The sequence below is a fragment of the Gossypium hirsutum genome, chromosome D05, assembly GCF_007990345.1.
Source record: "Gossypium hirsutum isolate 1008001.06 chromosome D05, Gossypium_hirsutum_v2.1, whole genome shotgun sequence".
Classification (NCBI taxonomy): domain Eukaryota; kingdom Viridiplantae; phylum Streptophyta; class Magnoliopsida; order Malvales; family Malvaceae; genus Gossypium; species Gossypium hirsutum.
In genome coordinates, this window is record NC_053441.1 from 3,105,209 (window position 1) to 3,130,089 (window position 24,881).

The 24,881-nt window shown below is 33.4% G+C and overlaps 2 protein-coding genes across 2 annotated transcripts; one reads left to right on the forward strand and one right to left on the reverse strand.

Annotated features, from left to right (window-relative positions):
- Positions 1–497: 497 nt before the first annotated feature.
- On the reverse strand, positions 498–4,863 carry LOC107907080 (sucrose synthase-like). Its single transcript, NM_001326986.1, has 13 exons — positions 4,832–4,863; positions 4,076–4,182; positions 3,849–3,975; positions 3,607–3,758; positions 3,325–3,517; positions 2,739–3,170; positions 2,486–2,659; positions 2,285–2,401; positions 2,022–2,188; positions 1,692–1,916; positions 1,036–1,599; positions 799–937; positions 498–714 (listed from the first exon to the last, which is right to left on the reverse strand). Exons 2-13 carry the CDS (start codon positions 4,171–4,173, stop codon positions 685–687), a joined length of 2,418 nt encoding a protein of 805 aa, NP_001313915.1. The 5' UTR covers positions 4,174–4,182; positions 4,832–4,863; the 3' UTR covers positions 498–684.
- An 11,840-nt stretch (positions 4,864–16,703) lies between these two features.
- LOC121217987 (uncharacterized) lies at positions 16,704–19,078 on the forward strand. The gene is made up of 4 exons (XM_041094815.1): positions 16,704–16,836; positions 18,346–18,425; positions 18,579–18,656; positions 18,790–19,078. The coding sequence occupies exons 1-4, from the start codon at positions 16,704–16,706 to the stop codon at positions 18,889–18,891; spliced, it is 393 nt and encodes a 130-aa protein (XP_040950749.1). The 3' UTR covers positions 18,892–19,078.
- Positions 19,079–24,881: the final 5,803 nt, after the last annotated feature.

A 24,881-nucleotide genomic window follows, 5' to 3' on the forward strand; every position in this document is an offset into this window, starting at 1 on the left:
GAACAAATAAATTTTGAAATTGCCTTGGACTTTTACCATGGATTATATTATTCCTTTCCTGCCATATCAAATAAATAAACCCATTCCAGGGTGGCCTTAAAGATTTCCATTTACAATGAACAAGTACCAGCCAAATGCCAGGAAAAATGTTGCAACAGCAAGAACAGATATGCTTTTATCCATGCCGCCCAAAGAGAGCCAGCATTGGCATATATGCCGTGCTCATAGACAATAATTATTATGGGTTTGCGTTATCTAATTGCCAAAGGCATAGGAGAACAAGTCAAAAATCAAATTTAGATTCCCCAGTTTCTTTAAACAAAATGATTAGTAAAAGCTTTTATCCATCCACTTGTTCACTTAAATTATTGTTTGATTGAAGCTGACCTCACTCGTGATGTACGTTATTTAGAAATACTCTTTTTTTTTTGTACATCTGAAAGCATCGCTAATGGCTATAAGCGTTTAAAAAAATTAAAATAAAAAAGATAGGAACTTGAAAAACAAAAGTCACCATATTTAACTGGAATTGACGGGCGCACAACCCCATGTTCAAACAATGCCGGCGAAAAAAGGAAAAGGAAAAGACAAGATGAAATACAAAAGAGCTTCTCCAATTGAAATTACAAAACAGAATATTATTCTCCAAGAAAAACCGGCCCAATGTTATTTAACAGCTTAAATTTACTCCTCTGCCAATGGAACTGATTCAGCCTGCATTTTACAAATAACCAACAATGTAATTAAAGCCAAATGAAGGACATTTATACAGAATGGGGATGTGACTATGTGAATTACCAGCTTGCGGTACTTAAGAGCATAAAACATCTCAAGGTAACGACGACTCTCACGGCGTTCAAGGTTGGAAACATGCTTCCAGAATCCATACACTCCGGTCAGGGTCAATAGTCTCTCCGAGTAAATCTTCCATGTATACCTGATTCAGACAATTTATACTCGTTACAACAAATACTAAACAATATAAACCCAAGAGGAAAATGGTTTTTTCTTTCTTGTGTGTGTGTGAGAGCTTACTTCTCCTCGATACGTTTCAAGCCTCCTTGGGAGATCTTATCCCAGTGAGATGGATCTTTCTTACACTTTTCAAAGAAATCGACCAGTATGTCAGCAGCTTGATCACCATGGTAAGGATCAATGTTGAAACCAGATTTCCCATGGACAATAATCTCGGCTGGTCCACCGTTGCAGGTTGCGAATGTTGGCAAACCGCAAGTCATTGCCTCCACAACTGTCAATCCAAAGGCTTCATACAATGCAGGCTGTACAAAGGCACCTTTCGTGTCGCAAATGTATCGGTAAAGTTCACCATTTCGGATTCTGTTCATTTGAGATGATATCCATCTGAATTGGCCGTTCAAGTTGTACTTCTCGATCAGCTCAAACATTTTCTTCATTTCGGCCTTCTCTTCCAAATCTTTAGATTCCTTTCGCCTATCACCACCTACAACTACGAGGTTAGCCAACTCACGCAACTTTGCGTTCTTGCCGTACCACTCGACGAGTCCGGTTAAGTTCTTGACACGATCAAGCCTTGCCATTGTGAACAGAATTGGCTTGTTGCGGTCATTGAGCACACATCTGTAGGAAAATCAGGGACAAATCATTAGTTCAGACGGGATATGTTCCCACAATCGGATTTTGCTAAAACATATAAAAAAGCTTGCACTTACAAGTGTTCTTCATTCTCAACTTTGCTGTAAAGAAGGTCTTCGATCTCAGTATGGAAATGCTTCAACCTCCGCTTCTCTTCGGTGTAAGGGAAGTATATCTCCATATCAGCACCAGGGGAAACAATGTTGAATTTGGGATCAAACACATCGATACCATGTACAACACGGTAGAGACCAGGAAGAGTGAAAGCAGTGTGGCTCTCGTATTGACCAACAGTGTCCTTGCTGAAAACCATTTGAGAATTTTATTAATGTTAATGATCTTCATTATCCGCCGAGAATTAATAAAACATCTCAAGTACTGAGAGAATTAAATCATCTATTTATTACCTTCCTGCAATTTCCTGGAAAGTACTGGTGATGATGAAATCTGTATGGTTCATTGCAAAAAGATCAGCTGTAAATTGGCAAGAGAAATGGTATTTGTCTTCAAGCTTCTTCCAGTAGATATCTGAATCAGGATATTTTGTCTTCTCCAAAGCATGGGCGATGGTGCACTACACAAGGGTGAAAAACCAAGTCATTGTACTGTAATCCGACCCGACCGAATAAACGAGAAGATACAAGATCCGGCAAATTAGTTTTTAACAAACCTGTGTGACACCCAATTTATGTGCGAGCAAGGAGGCGACGATATTGCCATCACTGTAGTTTCCGATGATCAGATCTGGCTTGCCTTGCAACTCTTTGGAGATTTCATGAGCAACATCCTATGAAACAAACATATTTACTCGTAAATAAAACTAATGTGATCTACCATCATACAAAATGAATCAATGGCTCATAAGTTTCACCTCTGTGTAGGTTTCCAAGTATGGCCAGACTTCAAATCTTGAGATCCATTTACGAACAATTCCCTTTTCTGTTCTGAAGGGTACTCGAAGAATATCCGAGTACTCTGTTCCGTATACTTTCTCAAGTCGTTGACCGCATGTTGTTCCGACAGCATCAGGAAGAAGTCTAGTAATCTGAAAGAGGAAACAGAGATATAAGCATACAAAATAGTAAAAAGCCGAAAGGAAGGATTAAAACTACTAGCAGTCTCACAATGAGGATTCGAGGGGTGATGTTGAGTCCTTGTTGCTTTATACGGAGGAGCATCTCATTCTCCAAAGCTCGGACTTGATCCAAGATGTAAACAACCTGGCCACCGGTGTCGGGATACCCCAAAACATTGTCTTGAGCGAAGTATCCGTGGGGAGTGAGAATCACAACATTGAACACCATGGGGATTCTCCCAAGGAACTTCTCAAGGGTGCAAGGATCAGGTGCCTCAAGAAGATCCAAAAGGAGTTGGATCATCTCGAGCACGCGTTGTGCGGTGTCACCCCAACCTCTTTCCAAACCGATTTCCTGGAACCGGTGTTCGAATCCGGCACATGGTGTCTCAGGAGGTAGGGTACCAAGATACTCCTCTGCTTTCCTCAAAACATGTTGAAGAGCATTCAAGTTCTGAATTCTGTCATTCAACATCATGTTCTGCAAAAAGAACAACTCAGCATTTTAAATCCAGAAAAGACAGTACCATGAATCTAGTAAATCTTAGTATCAGCATGCAAGAAATCTGTCTGGTCTATCCACTGACAAATTCTGACAGATTTTTTTTGCAATAAAATAAGCAAATGAGGCATACCTTGCCCTTGTGGCAATGGACTCTGAGGAATTCGAGCAAAGGGTGCATGCTCTCCTTGTCATGGAACAATTTTGCCGAAAGGTGACGATTTAGGAACTCCACACCATTACCAACGGATTTTGAAAGAGTTGGGCGGGGGAATGATGAGTTGAAGGGCTCAAAATCCAATTCCAAAACAAAGTTTCCATTTGAACTACAAACAATGCAAAGAAACATTGTTAAAAACCAACAAACAGATCAGATGAACTCAAATATACATATACAAACAGATCATATAGTTACCTTCCATCAACAAGCTCTTCCTTGAAGTGGAGATACTCAGCAACAGTAAGTTCCTCAACAACAAGGGCGTGAACATTCACTCTAATGTACTCCCAAACACCAGGCCTTGGACGAACAGCAAGTGCAACCCATGGAGGCAACACGATCGCTTCCTATAACCCCAAAAATCATCCTAAAATCAACACCTTGTAATCCCCCAAAATAATGAAAAAAGAAATGGAGAAAATGGGTTTTCCTTATACCTGACTAGCCTTCAATACTTCAAAAAATGCACCATCAGCGAGCTTCTTTCTGTTCTCTTCAGGGATAGCTTCAAACTCTAGAATAATTTGATGGTGTTGCAGAATTCCTTTTCCTTTGCCCTCGATCCTACAATAAAAAACCAACAATTTTATAAACAAAATGTAAACATCTCAAAAGAAAAACACCATGCAGGGAAACAGTCATTGATGGATCAGATTCAAATTACCTTGAGAGCAAGGCCAAAATCTCGTTCCTGTGGGCAAGAAGGGTCTCATCTAAACGCTCACGGAGACTGTGGACGCGAGTGATCACAGGATTAGCCATTTCTTTGAACTGTAAAAAGGAAAAAAAAAACAGAGCTTAAAAACAGAGTAAGTGTGAACAAAGGAAGGATGGAGAGATTATCCAAATGATCAAAACCAACATAATTCTACAAGACTTCAAAATTTTTCCAAATCCACCAACCACATGGAATATCTTTAATCTTTAATCAAACACTGTTTCTTGTTTAACTAAGTTTTGAAACAGAATATTATGAAATCCAGTCCTTTATTCTAGTAAATTTAGTCATTTAAGTAAAAAAGAGAAAATGAAATCTTAATGCAGTTCAAGGGAAAAAATCCTCAAAACCAGGATTCTAAGTGGATCATATGGCACTGTTTTTTCTACAGAAATTTGGGCAGAGAAACGCCCCTGTTCAACAAGAAAGCATGGTTTTAATTTTGGCAGAGTTTTAGTTCTTTCACTATAGAAATTCGGGTAGCAAAATGGGCAGAAAAACAGAACCCCAGAAGGACAAATAAGAAGAGCAACATGGGAATGAAGTGAATTTCTTCATCAGAAAAAAGGTTCAAAGTTTAGCTATAGATCAATGAACTAAAGCTAAAAAAAGAACAGAGGATCAAACATTAAAACTACAGTTACTACACTAAACTAAAGAAAAGAAGGAAAAGAAGAAAAGAAGAGAGAAACAAAAGAGCACCTTAACGTAAATAATGAATGGAGGGGTTTAACGCAATGGAGAATACAATGGAAGAAGCTGGAGTTGAGATGGGAATTTATAGAAGGAAAAGCCGATAAATTATGGTAAAAGAACATATCAACTTATTATTGATTTATTAATTAAAATAACTGCGGTTAAAACTTAAAAACCTTTTTTAATTAAAAAAAAAAGTTTTGAGAATCTGAGGAGTTCGATAAACCGACAGAATTTTCTAGGATGAGTGGTAATTTCAGACATTAATTTTAACGTTTGTAAAGAAATGTCAAATGTGTCTGTCGTTGAAAAAAAAGAAGTGAGAATCAAGGGACTGGTAAGAAAGGAAACCGCTAGTTGGCCAAAAATATAAATAGAAGGAAAGACAGTGTTGTAAATTAATTAAGCAGCAATTAAAGAGCAAAATTTCCTTTTATGGAATATATATTGCAACTCTTGAATTGGTGTGATTACTTCTTGGGGGTTAAGTAAATTTATACATTACCATAATGGTAAAAAGTAGGTATTAGATTAATTAAATCCAACTCTGAACCGTACGTACAATTTGTCCTTTAAAAGGGTAAATTTAATTACAATGTTTGGAAATAAATAAACAAAAATATTATCCAATTTGTTTAATTATTTTTATAATTTTTGCAGTGTAAAAGAATAATGAAATAAAAAGTGTAGGTACCCAAGTGAGGAACTGCAGAAATTTTAAGTGGGGTCAAAGGCAGGTGCTTGTGATCATCACAGCCAGGACTTTCTTTTTGTTTTCTGTTTATGCAGAGTAACCAATGAAATTAAATTTAGAGTAAAATTACTCAAAATTTGTGTTTTTTTCTTACTTTTGAATGTGATTTTCTTTATTTTAAATTTTTGGGTTAAAAGTCTTGAATGTGATCTAACATCGTTTTTCCCACCAAACTAAACGCCCCACAACTGTAAAAGAAAATAAAAAGGATCTCCTTAAGCATATGCCCCTTCTACAATTGGTACTTTAATTTTATAAAAAAAATTAATTTTTTTAATTTTTATCTCTTTTAACTCTTAAATTTTATAAAAAAATGAAAAAATAGCGTTGATGAGCTTTGTTGATATAGCGTGAATTAAATTTTAAATATATATATTTTAACCATTCTAATGATTTTTAACTTTTAAATATTTTTTATTTTTAAAATTTAATTAAATACTCACTCAATAAAATTAACAAATAATAACTTATCTATCCATTTAAAGTGATTTCATAAAAATAATAATAAAAGGCTGTGTGGATAAGGAGAATGCCGCTTGTTGTTGTTGTTGTTATTTGAAATGAAATTTAATTATTATGTTAAATAATAAAGTTAAATAAAATTAAAAGAAATAGGGAAGACGAATGGGCCCTACTCGTCCGCCCCATAGGAGCCTTCTGTATGTACAAAATCCATAGAGAATCAATTTACTTTTAGTTTAGTTTAGTTTAGTTTATAAAGTTACATTTTTATCAACTCGTAGTGTATTTATAATATAACCATAAACTGTGGTGAATAACTATATAAATCAAACTTAATTGTCTAAAAAAAGACACTTTTAAAGATATAATAATTGTAAAATTCTATTTTCATGTCACATATTTTAATTTAATATTACTTCATATTAACCAAACTCACAAAAGGCTTTTATTGGAATTATAAATCTTGATTAATATTTAAATCATTTAGCTTCATATTAATCTTCACTTCACATTATTTCTAATTAATATTTCATTTTTCCTCCTTTATAGAACAACCCTGTCTAAACCCTAATAAATAAATAAATTCAAAAAATAAAAAATACAAATTCAATACCGCCTCCGCCGTCCTTACCTCACCACCCCTGGTTTTGCTATTACTTTCACAATACCGCTTTCTTATTTTCATCCTCGCTTATTTAAGACTACTATATTTGATTTTTGGTTAAAATGTCATAAATTCATAATTTAATTCTTATACTTTTATTTCTATTAATTTAGTCTAGTCACTTTTTAAATTTTAAAATTTATTATTAACACTGTTAAAATTATTTTTTAAAATTTAAAACTATTTTAATCACATTACTACCAAATGATTATTATTTTTATTCTAAAATATCACACCAAACCAAAAAAATTTAATAAAAATTTTAAACTTTGAATTTAGTCTTAATTTTTATTTACATGTTAAATTTTATAAGAAAAAAAATCATCAATTATAACGTGATAACTTAAAAGCATTACTTTTTCATGTAAAGAAAGGCATTGCTCAATTAAATTCGTCTATTTATAAGTTTTCGGTTGAGTGTAGTTATGTGTTAGAAATATTTTATAAAATTGTTTTGAATTTTTATAAAAAATGTGAAATAACATTTGGATTCATTATTATTTTTAACCTTTATTTATTTTTTCTTCCTCAAACTTATTTTTAAAATGGTAACTAAAGATTATATATATAGTACTGTTCCCATCCCAATAAAATAAGAGCAGGCCACGTAATCGTTTACAATGGCAGGGGGAAATTAGTCATTTCGACTTCCTTAATTATTTAATTTTTAAAATTTTCCTCTTTTTGAATAAATTAAAAAATTAAGCATTCTCAGCTCAGCGTGAAAGTCACGGGGCGCCAGTTACGGCATAGGGTGGGGTCACGATTGTCGGAAGGCCCATTTGCAAAACCAAAGATCCTCGGTTAGCAAGGTGCCTAGATATGATTGGTAGGTCTTGGAAATGAGTAACCATACTGAGTTTAGTTCCGTCAGAAACAAGTCTAGCTGGCAAGTGGTGGGGCCCCTCGAATGAAAGTGCAAAACAGCGAACTATAAAACCGGATTAGCCGAAGATTTAATCGATGTCCGACGTGGCGTTCAGTGCACCGACAATTTCTTAAAAGTACCACTGCGAAAATAAATAATTTCATAAGCATAAATAATTTTAATTATTATAATAAATATACTATTTAATTTAATCATCCAAGGTTTATAAACAAGCTTATCTTATTATTTTGAGGGGGTAATTGGGAATTTGAAAAAGAGAGAAAATAATGTCTCCTGGACAATCCATTGGGTAGGTGTTGTGGTTTTGGGGTCATCTGATATTTAATTTTCGACCCCCCAACCTCATGTGGCTTATGACTTAATGTTGACTTCATATATGTGGTTAGTATTAGTAAATAAATTGTTTAGTTAATACTAAGTCCATGTTGATTTTAGACTTTATAACATTAAAAAATACTTTATTGTAAGATGAAATATTGAACTAGAAAAAAAAACCTATGGAATGAACTGGTTTCGTATATATTTTGAGCATGAAATAAAATGAAGGAGGAATTTGGATAATGTTGAGACGGGAAAAATAGAGATTGAAAGGAAATTAGGTGAAATGCGGGTCACGTGGAGGGGAGACAAGGAGACAGCAATAAATTCCTTTGAGCCATTTATTGTATAAGATTATAAGACCGTGGGTAGTTAAAATGGCCTTGGGAGTTAAGAAACGGAGGGACGATAAAAATTGACGCAGAATAGTTGCCAATATTGTCGGTTTGCAATTAAGCTTTAAACAGAGCCGTACACTAAAAAAAAAAGAGATAACTCCCACCGTTAAACCATTGGACCATTTGGACTCCATATTTAAGTTTGTTAGGTAGATGTTAAAACAAAGCTTAATACACTGAATTTTCAGGTAAATTTATATTTGAGGTTATTAAATTGATGATAAATTTATATTTTTATCACTTAATTATTTAAAAAATTTTATTTAAATCATTAAATTCTTAAATTTGTTGTTGTATGGTCTTCTTTGTTCAGATCGTTTATATCAATTGAAAGCTTTCATTCATCTTCACTTTTACAATTCAGTTTTTTTTATAAAATAATTTTGTACGTCACAAATTTTCGAATCAAAATTCAAATAATTTTCTTCTCCGATATCTGATACTAACCATTGAATCTAAGGTATGTTTTTCTACCCATCAATGGGTATTTGATCCATCGTACCGATCATCGAATCGTCACTTGAAGCTTGCTAGCTTGACTTAAAAAAACACTTAATAGTCTAGTCATTTAAATAAAAATTTTAGAATAGTTTAGTGACTTAAATGAAAATTTTAAAATAATTCAATTACTATTTTGTAACTTTTTAAAGTTGAGTGACCAATACGTAAAATTTATTAACAAATTAGTTAGCTTGAGTGCAATTTCTTTTTAGTTTGATACTTCGAAGTATTTTTGGTAATGGTTTGACATTTAAAACAAGGCTATGTGTTTACTTTTATCTATATCAACAGTTACGTAGCTTTTACATGATTTTTTAAAGTAATTATTAAAACTAAATTTAATTTTTGAATATAAAAACTATTTTATTCTCTCTACTTTCTCTCTCTCTCCAATGTAAATCAAGCTATAAAGGAAAATAGCCATAAACACCGGCGGAGCAATCGGCAATGGAGAAACCACTGTCCATAGTGTCCATATGATCGTGATCGCTGATATTCAAGATGAATTAGGCCAAAAACTATTCGAATCCATATGCTCCCATAAGTGCTCATACATGCAACTGATGTTCCCAATGAATAACAAGTGAATAATTTAGTCCAGTGGGAGGTCCAAAACCATGGGCGGCTTGACATCATGTTCGACAACTGTGGGATAGTTAGCAACTCGGTTCAAACCGTCCTTGAACTAGACCTTGTATTGGATACCTACAATCTTTGACTTTTCAAAGATGAATAGTGGCAGAAAGTTGGCACCGAAAGGCACCGAAAGTAGAAAGTAAGATTAGTTGGCATGGGATAATTGCAATTTTGGTCCCTAATTGTATAGGGACATTGCAAGTTGATCCTTAAACATCAACTATAAATAGGCCTAACCATTTCTTACTTTCTTCATCCCACACTTGTCATTCTCTACTTAAGGCAATTGTTCTCTCTCCCTATTTGTAAACTTTCAATTGTATTTTTGGAGTGAAATATATTTGGTAGTGCCCGAGGACGTAGGCAAAATTTGCTGAACCTCGTTAAAATTCTAGTGTTCTTTATTTTTGTTCTGCATATTTTGCAAGTGTCATTGTAGTGATTTATTGTGCTATTAAATTACGATAGAGGGATATTCTGGCTAGGAAAGATCTGGTATGTAAGCGATCCTCGTGATCCACCTCTCTTTCCTGGGAATTGAACTTAGTGTGATTTTTCAGTACAATAATTTTACTATTTCACACGCTTCCGCGCAACAATTGGTATCAGAGCCAGGTTCGTACTTGGGGAATACGACCGTTTACGGTACTATTCACGTATACGGCACTATTCACGTATATAGTACTATTCACGTATACGGCACTATTCACGTATACGGTACTGTTCACGTATACAGTAGTTGGGATTGAGGAGAAAAATGGCAGCAGCATCGTCATCAGCAAGGACTACTATGACAAATGCAAAATTTGAAGTAGAGAAATTTGACGGTACCAATAATTTTGGTATGTAGCAGTGTGAGATCCTGGATGTCTTATGTCAGCAAGAGCTGGATATAGCCCCTGAAGAAAAACCTGACAAGATGGATGACAAGAAGTGGGCCAAGATCAATAGACAGGCGTGTGGTACAATCCGCCTATGTTTGGCCAAAGAGCAGAAGTACTCCGTCATGAGGGAGACATCAGCGAATAAGCTGTGGGATACATTGGAAGAAAAGTTTCTAACGAAAAGTCTTGAAAATAGGCTTTATATGAAAAAAAAACTTTTTCGGTTCACGTATGCACCCGGTATGTCGATGAATGACCATGTGAACTCATTCAATAAAATTTTAGCAGACTTGCTAAATTTGGATGAGAAATTTGAAGATGAAGACAAGGCATTATTGTTGTTGAATTCCCTTCCTGATGAATATGATCATCTTACCACCATATTGCTTCATGGGAAAGATTCAATCACATTTGATGCAGTCTGTAGTGCGTTGTATAGATCTGAGACTCGAAAGAAAGATAAAAGAGATCACAAAGATACAACTGCAGAAGTCTTAACAGTAAGAGGTCGTTCACACAGCAGCAAACCTGGTAGAAGGGGTAAGTCCAAAGGGAGACCCGCCAAAGATGAATGTGCCTTTTGTCGTGAGAAAGGGCATTGGAAAAAGAATTGTCCTAAGTTACAAAAGGGCAAGTCTATTTCTAATGCATATGTAGCGGAGCATGATGAGGAGTCAGACTTTAGCTTGGTTGGCATGGCAATGGCATGTCAAACGGATGAGTGGATATTGGATTCGGGATGTACTTACCATATGTGTCCTAATAAGGACTGGTTTTCTAGTCTTGAAGAACTAGAAGGTGGAGTTGTTTTTATGGGCAATGATAGTGCCTGTAAGACAATGGGTGTAGGTACAATCAAATTGAAGAACCATGACGGCTCAATCCAAGTTCTGACAGATGTTCGCTATGTACCCAGCTTGAAGAAAAATCTCATCTCATTAGGGGCCCTAGAATCTAAAGGGCTCACAATCACTTTGAGAGATGGATTACTAAAGGTAGTAGCTGGGGTATTGACGGTGATGAAAGGCACTAGAAGAAATAACTTGTACTATTTAAATGGAAGTACAGTTATTGGATCAACATCAACAACTTCTGCGAAAGATGCAGATTCAGAGGCTACCAGGTTATGGCATAGGCGATTGGGACATGCTGGTGAAAAAGCTTTGCAGACTTTGGCGAAGCAAGGCTTGTTGAAAGGTGCAAATTCTTGCAAATTGGAATTCTGTGAACATTGTGTTCTGGGTAAGCAGACGAGGGTAAAATTTGGTTCAGCAATTCACAATACGAAAGGAAGTCTGGACTATGTTCACAGTGATGTGTGGGGACCTACCAAAGTGGCTTCTTTGGGAGGTATGCACTATTTTGTCACTTTTCTTGATGATTATTCAAGAAAAGTATGGGTGTATCTAATGAAAAGAAAAAATGAAGTTTTGGATTCATTTCTGAAGTGGAAGAAGATGGTGGAGACTCAGACAGGTCGAAAGGTCAAACGACTTCGATCAGATAATGGTACTGAGTACAAAAATGATCCATTTCTACAAGCATGTCAAGATGAGGGCATTGTGCAACACTTCACTGTTCGAGATACACCACAGCAGAATGGGGTGGCAGAACGCATGAATCGGACTATACTGGAGAAAGTTCGATGTATGTTGTCCAATGCTGGATTGGGCAAGGAATTTTGGGCTGAGGCAGTTACATATGCGTGCCATCTAATTAACCGATTGCCATCAGCTGCAATAAATGGAAAAACTCCTATGGAGATGTGGACTGGTAAACCTGCTACTGATTATGATTCTTTACATGTTTTTGGTTCCACTGCATATTATCATGTAAAAGAATCTAAGTTAGACCCAAGAGCAAAGAAAGCATTATTCATGGGTATAACTGGTGGTGTAAAAGGATACCGTCTCTGGTGTCCTGATACAAGGAAGATTGTTTTCAGTAGAGATGTAACTTTTGATGAATCAACCATGATGAAGAACGAGGATTCACAAAAGGATGACAAAACCAGTAGTACTTTGCAGCAGGTGGAGTTTGAAAAGGTTAATGATGATCCAGCTAATATTGAAAGAACAAATGATGAAGAAGTTTCGACCCAAGAACTTCTACAGCAACAAGATTCAATTGCATATAGGAGGCCAATAAGAGAGATTCGTAAGCCTGCTCGCTTTGACGATATGGTGGCCTGTGCACTTCCAATTGCAGATGATGATGTTCCTTCCACTTACACAGAAGCAATAAGTAACTCTGATGGTGTAAAGTGGAAGCAAGCTATGAATGAAGAAATGCAGTCTCTTCATAAAAATAGGACTTGGGAGTTGGTGAGACTGCCCAAGGGAAAGAAAGCAATTGGATGCAAATGGTATATGCAAAGAAGGAAGGATTTCCTGGTAAAAATGAAATTCGATACAAGGCTAGATTGGTAGCAAAGGGTTACGCTCAGAAAGAAGGAATAGACTACAATGAAGTGTTTTCTCCAGTTGTGAAGCATTCGTCTATTCGGATTTTGCTAGCCTTGGTTGCGCAATATGATCTTGAACTAGTTCAGCTTGATGTGAAGACCGCGTTTTTACACGGTGATTTGGAAGAGGAAATCTATATGACTCAGCCAGATGGATTCAAGGTTGCTGGAAAAGAAAATTGGGTTTGCAAACTGACAAAGTCACTTTATGGATTGAAGCAATCTCCGAGGCAGTGGTACAAGCGATTTGATCAGTTCATGAAAGGGCAAAGGTACACAAGAAGTAAATTTGATCATTGTGTGTATTTTCAGAAGCTACAAGAAGGAACTTTCATATACTTGCTCTTATATGTTGATGATATGCTAATAGCATCTAAGAGCAAAGTTGAGATTGAAAGATTGAAGACTCAACTCAATCTCGAGTTTGAGATGAAAGATCTAGGAGAAGCTAAAAAGATTCTCGGCATGGAAATATGTAGAGATAGAGCTCATGGCAGAGTTAGCTTGTCTCAGAAGCAGTATTTGAAGAAAGTACTACAGCAGTTTGGCATGAACAAGCAGACCAAACCTGTAAGTACCCCGTTGGCTTCTCATTTCAAGCTTTCTGCACAACTATCTCCTTCGACGAATACGGAACGAGAATACATGTTGCAAGTTCCGTATTCTAATGCAGTGGGTAGCTTGATGTATGCAATGGTGTGTACAAGACCCGACATTTCACAGGCAGTTAGTATATGCATAATCCTGGAAAAGGACATTGGCAAGCTGTGAAATGGATTCTACGGTATATTCAGAAGACCGTGGATGTTGGATTACTGTTCAAGTAGGATAATACACTTGGTAAAGGTGTTATTGGGTACGTTGATTCTGACTATGCCGGTGATTTGGACAAGCGAAGATCAACCACCGGTTATGTGTTTACACTTGCTGGAGGACCAATAAGTTGGAAGTCTACACTACAGTCTACAGTTGCATTGTCAACCACAGAAGCCGAATACATGGCTGTAACAGAGGCTGTAAAGGAGGCTATTTGGTTACAAGGTATGGCTAAAACCTTGGGGTTGGTTCATGAGCATATTAACGTGTATTGTGACAGTCAAAGTGCTATTCATTTAGCAAAGAATCAAGTCTATCATGCACGTACAAAACATATCGACGTACGATTCCATTTTGTGCGGGAAATTATTGAAGAGGGGAAAATTTGTCTTCAGAAGATCAAGACTGCAGATAATCCCGCAGATATGATGACCAAGGTGGTAACAACAACCAAGTTCGAACATTGTTTGAACTTGATCAATATCCTGCAAGTTTAACAGTTGAAGAAGGCACTATCAAGTATTGTTGTCAAAGGTAGAAAGAATTGTGTGAAAATAAGATTATCCTAATCAAATCTTCAAGGTGAAGATTATTGGATACCTACAATCTTTGACTTTTCAAAGATGAATAGTGGCAGAAAGTTGGCACCGAAAGGCACCGAAAGTAGAAAGTAAGATTAGTTGGCATGGGATAATTGCAATTTTGGTCCCTAATTGTACAGGGACATTGCAAGTTGATCCTTAAACCTCAACTATAAATAGGCCTAACCATTTCTTACTTTCTTCATCCCACACTTGCCATTCTCTACTTAAGGCAATTGTTCTCTCTCCCTATTTGTAAACTTTCACTTGTATTTTTGGAGTGAAATATATTTGGTAGTGCCCGAGGACGTAGGCAAAATTTGCTGAACCTCGTTAAAATTCTAGTGTTCTTTATTTTTGTTCTGCATATTTTGCAAGTGTCATTGTAGTGATTTATTGTGCTATTAAATTACGATAGAGGGATATTCTGGCTAGGAAAGATCTGGTATGTAAGCGATCCTCGTGATCCACCTCTCTTTCCTGGGAATTGAACTTAGTGTGATTTTTCAGTACAATAATTTTACTATTTCACACGCTTCCGCGCAACAATTGGTATCAGAGCCAGGTTCGTACTTGGGGAATACGACCGTTTACGGTACTATTTACGTATATGGCACTATTCACGTATACAGTACTATTCACGTATACGGCACTATTCACCATCAATGTCAGCGGCATGACTGCTTGTTTGAAGCACGCTGCACGAGCTATGGTGGAACTGAACGTCATAGGAAATATCGTTTGTATTACATGCACCGGCACTAGCTTCGGCAAAGAAAGGAACACTGATTATTACACGTCAAAACATGCAATGCTTGGGTTGGCGAGATGATATTGCAGTAAATCGGAGATGAAGGTCGGTAAATAATAATAATAACGTACGGGAGAGAGTTTTTTGTAAATATTTATAATTTTTATTTTTATTTTCATTTAATAAATTATTTTTATTACAGTAAAAAAAATGAAAAACACTGCATCAACATTGATAAAATACTTCAAATAACAATATAAAAATAAATGAGATATTTTGATCTCACACTCGTTTACGGTTCATGTACGAATTTATAATTATCTTTTAAAGTTTTAAAACAAAGGATATACTTTTAATATCTCGGCAATATTGTTAATTGAAGCAATGATTATAATTTTATTGTATATTTAAATTTAAATTTCTTGTTTAAGTTTAGAGTAGGACGATGAATACAAATAGAAGGCGGAGCATTTACAATATAATTTGGTTGCATTAACGTGTCGCTTATAATTGTAATGTGGTGCTTGAATCGTGGTTGAGATGTTTAGGTAAAAATTAAGTATATGAATTAATTGGATGTAATGAAACAAAAATGACTCAACAAGTTGGTCGCCAAATTTGTTCTTTATGATTGACATATTTAGCTAATTTTGTCTGAATTAGTATATAAATATAGGTTTTGCCGTACAACACCCATAAAACTTAGATTTTTATTGGCCAACTTGTTGAAATAAAAATTTGAAGACTAAATAATTAGACATCAATTCCAAACCTTTATCAACTTTTAAATTTAGGCTGTGTTTGATAGGGGAAAACCAATTCCGGAATTGGTTTTACACGTTTTCCAGTGTTTGGTAGCAGGAAAATATTTTCCTTTTGTAAAACCAATTCCGCAACACGGGAAAACCTATTACAAATTTGGAGAAAATGTCTTACGCTTTTGAACTCGGTAAGACATTTTCCAGAAAATGATGCCTTCTTCTACCCTTTCCCCTTTCCCTTCCCCTTCCCTTTTCCCTTCCCCTTGGATTGCAAATCAGTTTGGTCAAGGACCTCTTCCGGTTCCTCCTTAATCCAGGTAAGGCTCATTCTTCTTCTTCCGTTTTTCATTCCTTTTTCTTCTTCTGTTCTTCATCTTCTCTTCTCAGCATATTCTGTTTTGTTTCCTCTCTTCCTCTCTCATTCTTTGATTTCTAACATTTTTATTTTAATAAATTATATTGATTGTCATCAATTTGAGAGAAAGTATAGTAGCCGATGAAGATTACAGATTATCTATTGGGCTATTCGCCTCCTATTTGGGCGACTTTTCTTGCTGGATGATGTTTTGGTTATATTTTGGTTATATACAGATGGTTGAAGCCCAAGTGGAGCCGCCCTATCCTCCAGATTATGAAGGTAAGTTAGCACAGCTTTGCAACTTCTTTCTTGCTTCAGGTTGTGTTAAAGATTAACAGTATTTCTTTACTAGCTGATATTGGAAATTTCCTCTTCATATTCCAAGACTTTACTCTGTTCCAGTCCCCTTTTCTTTCATTGTTTCTTAACTAATCTCAACCAAACAGTAAATTGCAGGTTTGGTTCATTTGAGTATGTACTTGAGTGTTTAGAATTATCCTGTGATTTGCTTGTAAATTTGTACCAACCCAATACTAGTTCCTCCAATTGCTTCTCAAATATTTGTTCTTTTCTTTCTGGGTTTGCAGTAAGAGCTCTTCGTGAGATAGCAATAGAACTTGGGAAGAAGGATTGGAATTACAATGAAAACCCTAGCAACAATAAGTCAAGTTGGTTTACTCCATTGCCGCCGCCAAATGTGCCTGAGGCCATTAACAACAGTACTGTCACCTGCAATTGCTCCTTCCCTAATGGTGAATGTCATATTGATGGCATGTAAGTCCTCACTAGTCATAATAAAATTGATGCTTATTTTAATTTCCTTAACCATAGACAGTCCTCTTTCTTTTTATTTTCAGTATGTTAACTTTGATTTCTATATCAGTGATTTGCTTTGCTTGAATTGTCCATTTTGATTTTAGCACTATGAAATTATTACCATAGGCAAATAGAGTAAGGGTGTGCCTCATTCAAGATGAATGGCTGTATGAGTATGGCTTCGAATTCGGATACAAATTTATCCCAATTAATCATCTCAGTCATTAGAATAGAGCACATATTTCGAAGTGGCTAAGGTTATCCATTAGAATGTATGGAAGTTTTGAGAAGTCATTGGACGAGCTGAGATCCTTTTTCAGATAAGCCAATGTCCGTTTTGAGTTCCTTTATTAATATTTCCTTTCTTTTTAGACTGTTTGGTTTTCTTGTGCATGGACTGTGGTCTAATGGTGTTACATAAGGTCTTTTCTCTGGCTTCACTTGTTTGCAGGACTTGGTTTTCAAGAAATCATGCTCATTCCTTGATGTTACTTAAAAAAAACATATTATTTATCACTAAGCAAAACAATACATGTTGACTTGTCACATTGTGCTGAAAACAAAGTTTCAACTGAGCAAATCACACAAAATCGCCTTGTAGCATACAAATATGAAAATCTACCTCACACTCCTTTTGTGAACGATTTTTGTCTTTTTTTCATATAATAATAAAGCAAATGAGAGGTTTATATTTCATCGATTTCTGTCTTTTTCTTCTATAATTTCCTGGCCTTATGATGCGGGGAACCTTATTGAACCCCATATTCTTTTAGGAAAATATAGTCATTTTTCTCATGTTGTACTAGCTGAACTGTATTGTTCTTTTATATATGTGCTGCTATAATTTTACCGGGTTGTTAGGCATTATCTTAACTCACACGACTTGTACCTCTTTGATTATGTTCATCATTGCTAGACATTTTTTTTGTTGTAGTGACTCCAACCTCTTCAGTTCAGTGCTTAGAAATGTGTGTTTTCCATTTCTTTTAGGCAAATGCATGACCAAGTTGTATTCAAGAGTGAAAAATGAAGAAACATGTTGCTATTGTATCATCTGATGTTGTCACTGTAAACATCTTATCTTGCTGGTTACTTTCAAAGTAATTAGTTATTTTGAGAATGAAAAATATTATGTGGTTCTGGCTATAAATTCTTATGCTGCGATTGTGTTCATTTATGCTATGTTTGGAAACATTAATTTGAAAATTTGGATTTGGAATTCATTTGTAACCTCGGAGTACTCTTCTGTTTTAATTGATGTAATGTGGGTTTTAAGATCCATTGCAATTACATGTCAAGCTTTTCACTTTGCCAGAACCCCAAAGGCATTATTGTTTGAGATTTTTGACGGAATTATTTGATATGTACTTGAAATATTTTGCTAACAGCCTAAAAGTTAAAAATGAATTATTTGCTAACATTTTGCAAAAGGCTCACAAGGACCTTGACAAAATGGGTCTACTGCAGTTTCACAAGACATTAACAGTCTGAAACATATTGCATTGATGGAGGCCAAGATGAAAAAACTCTCTGATTTACTGAGTAAGGTTAGTTGGTTGCTTACTTTGCCCTTAACTGTCTTTGATAAAAATGTGAAACATGAGCGAAAGTCTTTGCAAAAGTATGTCGCTGCTGTTTGTAGTCCAGATATGGTAACTATAGTGGATGGTTTTAACTACTATTTCTGTGATCTTTTACAGACAATTGAACAAACAAAAGAAAATGTGGTAAAGAAGCTAGCATTGACGTATGAGGAAATGGAACAAGAATGTAAGGAGGTAAGTTAATCTCTTGGCATACTAATTCAAGTGTATCTAATACTAGAACAAAAAAAAATGTTGGTTCCAATTTACATATCATGAAGATGGTAGTTATATAATTTTACATTCATGTGTTTTGGTGTGATTGCAGATCATGGATGGTTTTGCTGAGGGGAAAGACCTGGTTGTGTCTGTTATGTCTGCAATGGGGGAAGAGCAGATATGTGCTCTCAAAGACATTGGTCCTAAGTAGTTTCAAATTCATTTATTGCAAATCTTAGATGGAACCATAAAAGACTTTGGTAGTACTAAATGCGGTTTTGATGTTTTGTTTTGGGTTTGGATAGAAAAAAGAGAACAACAATATAACTAGTTTCTTGTTGTGCTATGGATTACTGTTTTGCTTTTCTTTTTCAATAATTTTTATTATCTCGTCTTTATTTTTTGTGTTGGTAACATTTAAATTCTAGCTTTTAATTGCATATTACACTTGCATTAGTTACCCAATATATATTAATGTAGCAATTTAAGTTTGACATATCATTTAGTACGAGTTAATACAATATACTAGTTTTTAAAAAAAATGAAATTTTCTAATAATTACAGTATTTTTTATTTTAATTTAAATCCCATGTTAAATATATGTATCACAAGAATCAGATTGGATAAAAGTAGAATCAAATTAATATAAAATTTAAATACAAATAAATGTTTTAATAATGAAGAAGTAAAATCAAATCGGTATAATCTACAAATAGATGAACATTTGGAATTTAATTAGATAAAAAACTTTTATTAATAAAAATTTATTTATAAATAAATCATTGCAATATGTGTAAAAATAATTTAAAATATAAAAATTTATTAATATGTATATAAATTTATTAATATATGTAAAAACAACTTTTCCGGAAAATATTTTCAGGAAATTTGTCAAACAGCAGAAAATATTTTACACAGATTCAATCAAACACTAGAAAATATTTTCCAGTAAATCATTTTACAGAAAAGTAAAATATTTTCCAGAAATCATTTTACGGAAAACATTTTACTGCCAATCAAACAGACCCTTAGTAATAGTAAAGGTGCGAGAGTTTTAATTTTACAAACATTTATTGTAAACTGTAAAATCAACGATGAATAACAATAATGACAAGACAAATAACAGATCAACTTTGTCCCACATAAAATATCTCACCTTATCACCTTTTATTAACTTCTTTTTATCAATTAAATAATTTTTTATTTCAAATTTACGACTATATACGATGATAAAAGACTGAAATTGTGTAAATAAATATTCAGATTTTTGTAACTTATTAAATTGTATTATTTGGGAGTTAAACTTTTTGTTTTATTTTTTACACAAGTATGATGTATTTAAATAAAATTATCATCATATTAATTACCAAATGTTGTATTTAAATAAAAATAAAAACTACTTTAATTAATTTTAACAAATATCATCAACACAATCTTTACTAATTTCCTGTAACAACATTTCCTTCAACTCACAAAATACATTGGAATTCACGCATTAGTGCCTAATGCCAATAATTATTTATACACATTATTAGAAAAAAAAACACCCTTTTTGGAAAGGAGGATGGAATCAATTTTAAATTATTGATTAGTATGGTTGACCCGCAATTTGTGTTGGGTTAATTGTTTATTTTTTCACTAAATTATAATGTTACAATTTGCTCAAAATTTTTGTACTATTTGTATATTTGAAATTTAATCTTTATACTTTCATTTTTAGGAATTTAGTCTCTCTACTTTTCGAATTTAAAAATTCTGGTTCATTTTTAACATTATTAGAATTCTTATGTGTTGGTATCCATATAATAAAAAAATAACAATATAACAAACTTGAATTTAAAAGAGAATTTTAATGTTTCTAATAAATTTTAAAAATTCACATTAGAATAAAATATTTAAGCTAATGACATTATAAAAATTAGAGATATCAAAATATATTAAAATTAAAGTATATAATTAAATCTCAAACTTTTAAGCAAAATATAGTGATCAAATTAAAATTTTGACCATTAGACTACACATAATATCTTCATATAAAAAAATGAACAGGTATCTATTTGGAATTTACATATAGTTGTATAGATAATTTATTTAAATCCATAATTAATGGAGATGCACCCACCATTGGAAATTTATATCATTGATTGGAGTTAAAAAAATCAATTTCTTTAGGGTAAATTAAATAAAAAGGTAAAAGAATTTTTTTTTTTTAGTTAAGAGCACAACATCTCAGTACCACCACCACAAGTTTTCGCCTTTGGGTAGGAGCCAGCCTAGCACACCAATCACCATGCAAGTCTTTTACCAAATGGAAAAAGATTTTTCTTTTTAATACCTTACTGACTGTCCAAAAAAAAAATTAGTAAATTGTTTTGTAGGACCCTCAACCTAAATCCAATATGGATAGGTCCTTGGCCAACTATTTTGCAGTTGATTGGGGAATTTGGTGATTACCTAACAGCTCTAATTTCAAGTTACAATGGATAATTTTACCTACCGTATGAATATTATTAATATGTTTTAGGTATAAACATCAGCCTTTATTATTTTGATTTTTTATCATTTCCGCCTTTTTTAACTTTTAAATTTCAGTCAACTTATTTTATTTTAAATAGAAAAGTTATTTGAATTATTAAAATTTTAATAGTATTGACAGGGCGACCTATCAGATAATCAACATATATTTATATGTTGACATGGATAATTTTTCTTAAATGTGTTGAAGTTTTATGAAGTTTACATAGATTGTTGAGTAAGTGTTACTGTCTCCATCTCAAAAATGTAATTTAACTAAGTATTAAACGTTTAGAGCCAAAGTGATAAAAAAAAATAAGACTAAAGTAATAAAAGAAGTAAAATTTAGAAACTAAATTAATCATTATTCTTGCATTTTAAAACTTTAAAATATATTATACTCTTTTATATTTAAATTTTTAATACGGTCAGCATTGTTAAAAACCCTTTACAAATAGCAATAATTAAATAAAAAAACTTCACGGATCTACTCTTAAGTTGGGGCTGTAATTTGCAATTTACCTAAATGCTGAAACTGACGATTGTTACGAAGTGAATGGGAATTAACATTGTTACCAAATGAGGAATCCTCAAAAATATCTCAAACGCATCACCGTGACTGAATTTACAATATCATTGTCGTTGAAAAGTAATTTTCAATATGGCTTTTTCTTTTCTTTTCACGTGGTGAGTAAAATAATCTATAGTTAAATTTTTTGAGAATCGAAATTAAATTGTATATTTTTATGATATTAAAAATATAATTTTATCATTTTAATAATTTATATCTTTATAATTTTTGAATGATTAATTTTTTTATCATTTTTGAAGGATCAAATTTTAATTTTATCATTACTATTTTAAATTTTTATAAATTATAAAAGGACCTAAAAATGATTATTTTAGAGAGATCGGGGGCTCCTACTAACTCCTGACTCCACCACTACTCAATGACTGACAATTTTAATAGAAAGATTCAAAAGATCAACCTTGTCATTCCTAAGGCTCCATAGTTGGTGATATAGTCTATTAAATAGTTTGGGTTAACGTATTTTTTGTCTGAATTTAATAGGTGTTCTCACATTGAAGTTTAATTTTTTTAAATTAGTCATTAAATTTAATAATTGTTCTTACATTGAGGTTTAAACTACGCAGTTATTATTACATCGAGAGTTGAACTTTTTTAATGTCCAAGTTAGTCTCTAAACATTGTAACTGTTCCCACATTGGATCCTGAACTTCTTTTGAAAGAAATATCATAGATTAATATAGACAAAAAAAAATTTAGATCCCAATAAAAAAATAATTGCTAAAAATATATTAACCCAGAAAATTTAAAAATTTACATCGCATGTCGTTGTGGTTATTTATCAAGGGTAATTTATTTTGGTTTACTATGTGTATTTATGTGTCAACATTTTAAACATGTAGGGAATTGATATGTGTAGATGCTGACAGCCCGGACTCTGATGACAATGGACTGAACTAAATATTGGAATAGGGATTGGGCATTGCTAGTTTCATATTTATGGAAGATAGAAGAAAACGAAAAGGGCGTTCCAGAAACCCTTTCCCTCAGGTATCAGAATACATATTGAATCTAATTACAAATAAATAAAGCAAACAGAACAAAAAACAAATTACTTTTTCATTGTTTTCAGGTCAAAGCATATAGGTTTTTGCGTGCTTTCAACGCATGAAAAAATGGTCTTCAATTCATCATCAAATACGTAAATGAGTAATTATTTTTAAAAGTTGTTTTCAAAGGTAATTTTAAATGATTATTTATTTTTGATGAAGTGCTATCATCATACTCTTCAATAACATATAAAATTATATTTAGTTTATTATAAACATGAAGAAGAAATAAGAAAAATAGACAATCAACCTATTTTTCACCAAGCAAATATATTTGTTTTTGGCTCATGAAAGATATGTTGGGTCATTGACGTTCATTCATTATTACTTAACCCTTTTATGATTGTATGATATAAAAGTCAGGACCAATGATCATATAAGATTAGAAGAAAAACAAAATCACAGTGGGTGGGCTGTTTTTATATATATATAGTTTGAGAGGGCAGAGATATGACATGATTAAGAGTGTTTGTCATTGGTTAAATGACTTTTCTTACACTCCAAGCGTCACCAACATGAGACTCCCATTTAATTGTGCTTTTTTTTTTTTTTTGCTGTTGGGAGTTGGATCGGTGAACTTACTATTGTTGGCTTGTTGTTGTCTTCATATTGGGTTTAAAATCACATCGGATGAGCTGCCGGCTATTTCTTCAAAAATATCTAACATTTCAACTTTTACTATATGTTGGTGGATATTGATGGGTGTAAATAAAATGGGTTTTTCTTTCGGGGTCGATTTGAAACCGTTATCCACTCATAGATTCGGATTCTTTTGTATGACCGGTTGAATAATATTGTAGCGTGAGCCTAAATCTTGTTTGTGTGTTTGTTTTTGCATGGTTACATCGACGAAACCTAAGTGGGGGCTCAACAACCCACTGACTTGGGTCACCAAGTTTGGGACTGGTTCTTCTAGTTACGTCTTAGACTATGCTTTTTTGTTTTATTTTCTCTTCAGTTTAATTATTTCGAGATTCTTTGTTTTCGTCTTTTCTTTTCTAAAAAAAAAAATTGATGGGTTATGACTCTTTCAATTTCTGATAAGAAAAAAAACATTTGCTCCAAAATTGTAGGCAAAGGGTGACCCGAAAATTTGACGTAGGAATTTCTTCATAATATGAGACAATATGACTCTTTATCCATATTTGCTTAAGACGACAATGCTTACTCAAAAACATCTTAATCTTTTTTTTCCATTTTATACATAATTTTGTTCTCCTTGTGACGAAACATTTTCCATTCAAATATTTAAAAAAAAAACCCCCAGGATTAGCTGAGTTGGTTCGATATTCATTAATAGGCAAATACCGAATTTTGAGTCTTAATAATCTCATTTGAAACCCCTCAAATTATACCTTGTATATAATAATCACGTAGAAATAAAATTTGAGGTAAGGTTGGAAGGTGAATTTTTGGATTGAGATTTGAGGTTTATTTATGAAGAACGTGTTTAGATGAATTAATCCATAGTTTGGGCTTTCGATAATGAAAAAGCCCAGATGGAAATTGAGTCCGCCCAAACTCTTTTTTTTTTCACGAGGCTGGGAAACCACGAATAAACTGGGTTGAATCAATGTGAAGAAAATGCAAGGTGAGGAGAGAACATTTGGGAGCTGAAAAAAAATGGGGTGGCAAAGCTATAAATGAAAAAGGCAGATTCTGGTATGCGCCTGTCATTTTACTTATCCTACAATCTATATTGAATATATGCCCAGTAGTGACTGACTGATGTGTTCGTATTAATATTTTCTATGGTATCAAGCTTTCGAAATATAGCTAGTAATCTCAAGACCAGTTTTTTGCTTAATGTAAATCTTGAGATAATTTTGTTTTATGAGATTTTTATATATCAAATAAATATATTATGTATATATTTTTAAATTTATTATAATATAATATAATATAATATTATAACTTAATACATCAATAAAAATTTACTATAATATTTTAGATATTCCAACATGGAGATTGGCTTATTCAAGGTCAAAAGTGTAGGGTAAGCAATGTATGGAAGGAGATTAGGCCAAGATCAGAGAAAGTGAGATGGAG

What these genes read in the sequence shown, in the direction of transcription:
- LOC107907080 (NM_001326986.1), bottom strand. Translation starts at nt 4,173, where the DNA reads ATGGCTAATCCTGTGATCACTCGCGTCCACAGTCTCCGTGAGCGTTTA. An exon ending in AAGTATTGAAGGCTAGTCAG is followed by an intron (nt 3,759 to 3,848) that starts GTATAAGGAAAA and finishes TTGGGGTTATAG; the next exon opens with GAAGCGATCGTGTTGCCTCC. An exon ending in ATAAATTGGGTGTCACACAG is followed by an intron (nt 2,189 to 2,284) that starts GTTTGTTAAAAA and finishes ACCCTTGTGTAG; the next exon opens with TGCACCATCGCCCATGCTTT.
- LOC121217987 (XM_041094815.1), top strand. Translation starts at nt 16,704, where the DNA reads ATGAAAACCCTAGCAACAATAAGTCAAGTTGGTTTACTCCATTGCCGC. An exon ending in GAATGTCATATTGATGGCAT is followed by an intron (nt 16,837 to 18,345) that starts GTAAGTCCTCAC and finishes GGTCTACTGCAG; the next exon opens with TTTCACAAGACATTAACAGT. An exon ending in TGGAACAAGAATGTAAGGAG is followed by an intron (nt 18,657 to 18,789) that starts GTAAGTTAATCT and finishes GTGTGATTGCAG; the next exon opens with ATCATGGATGGTTTTGCTGA.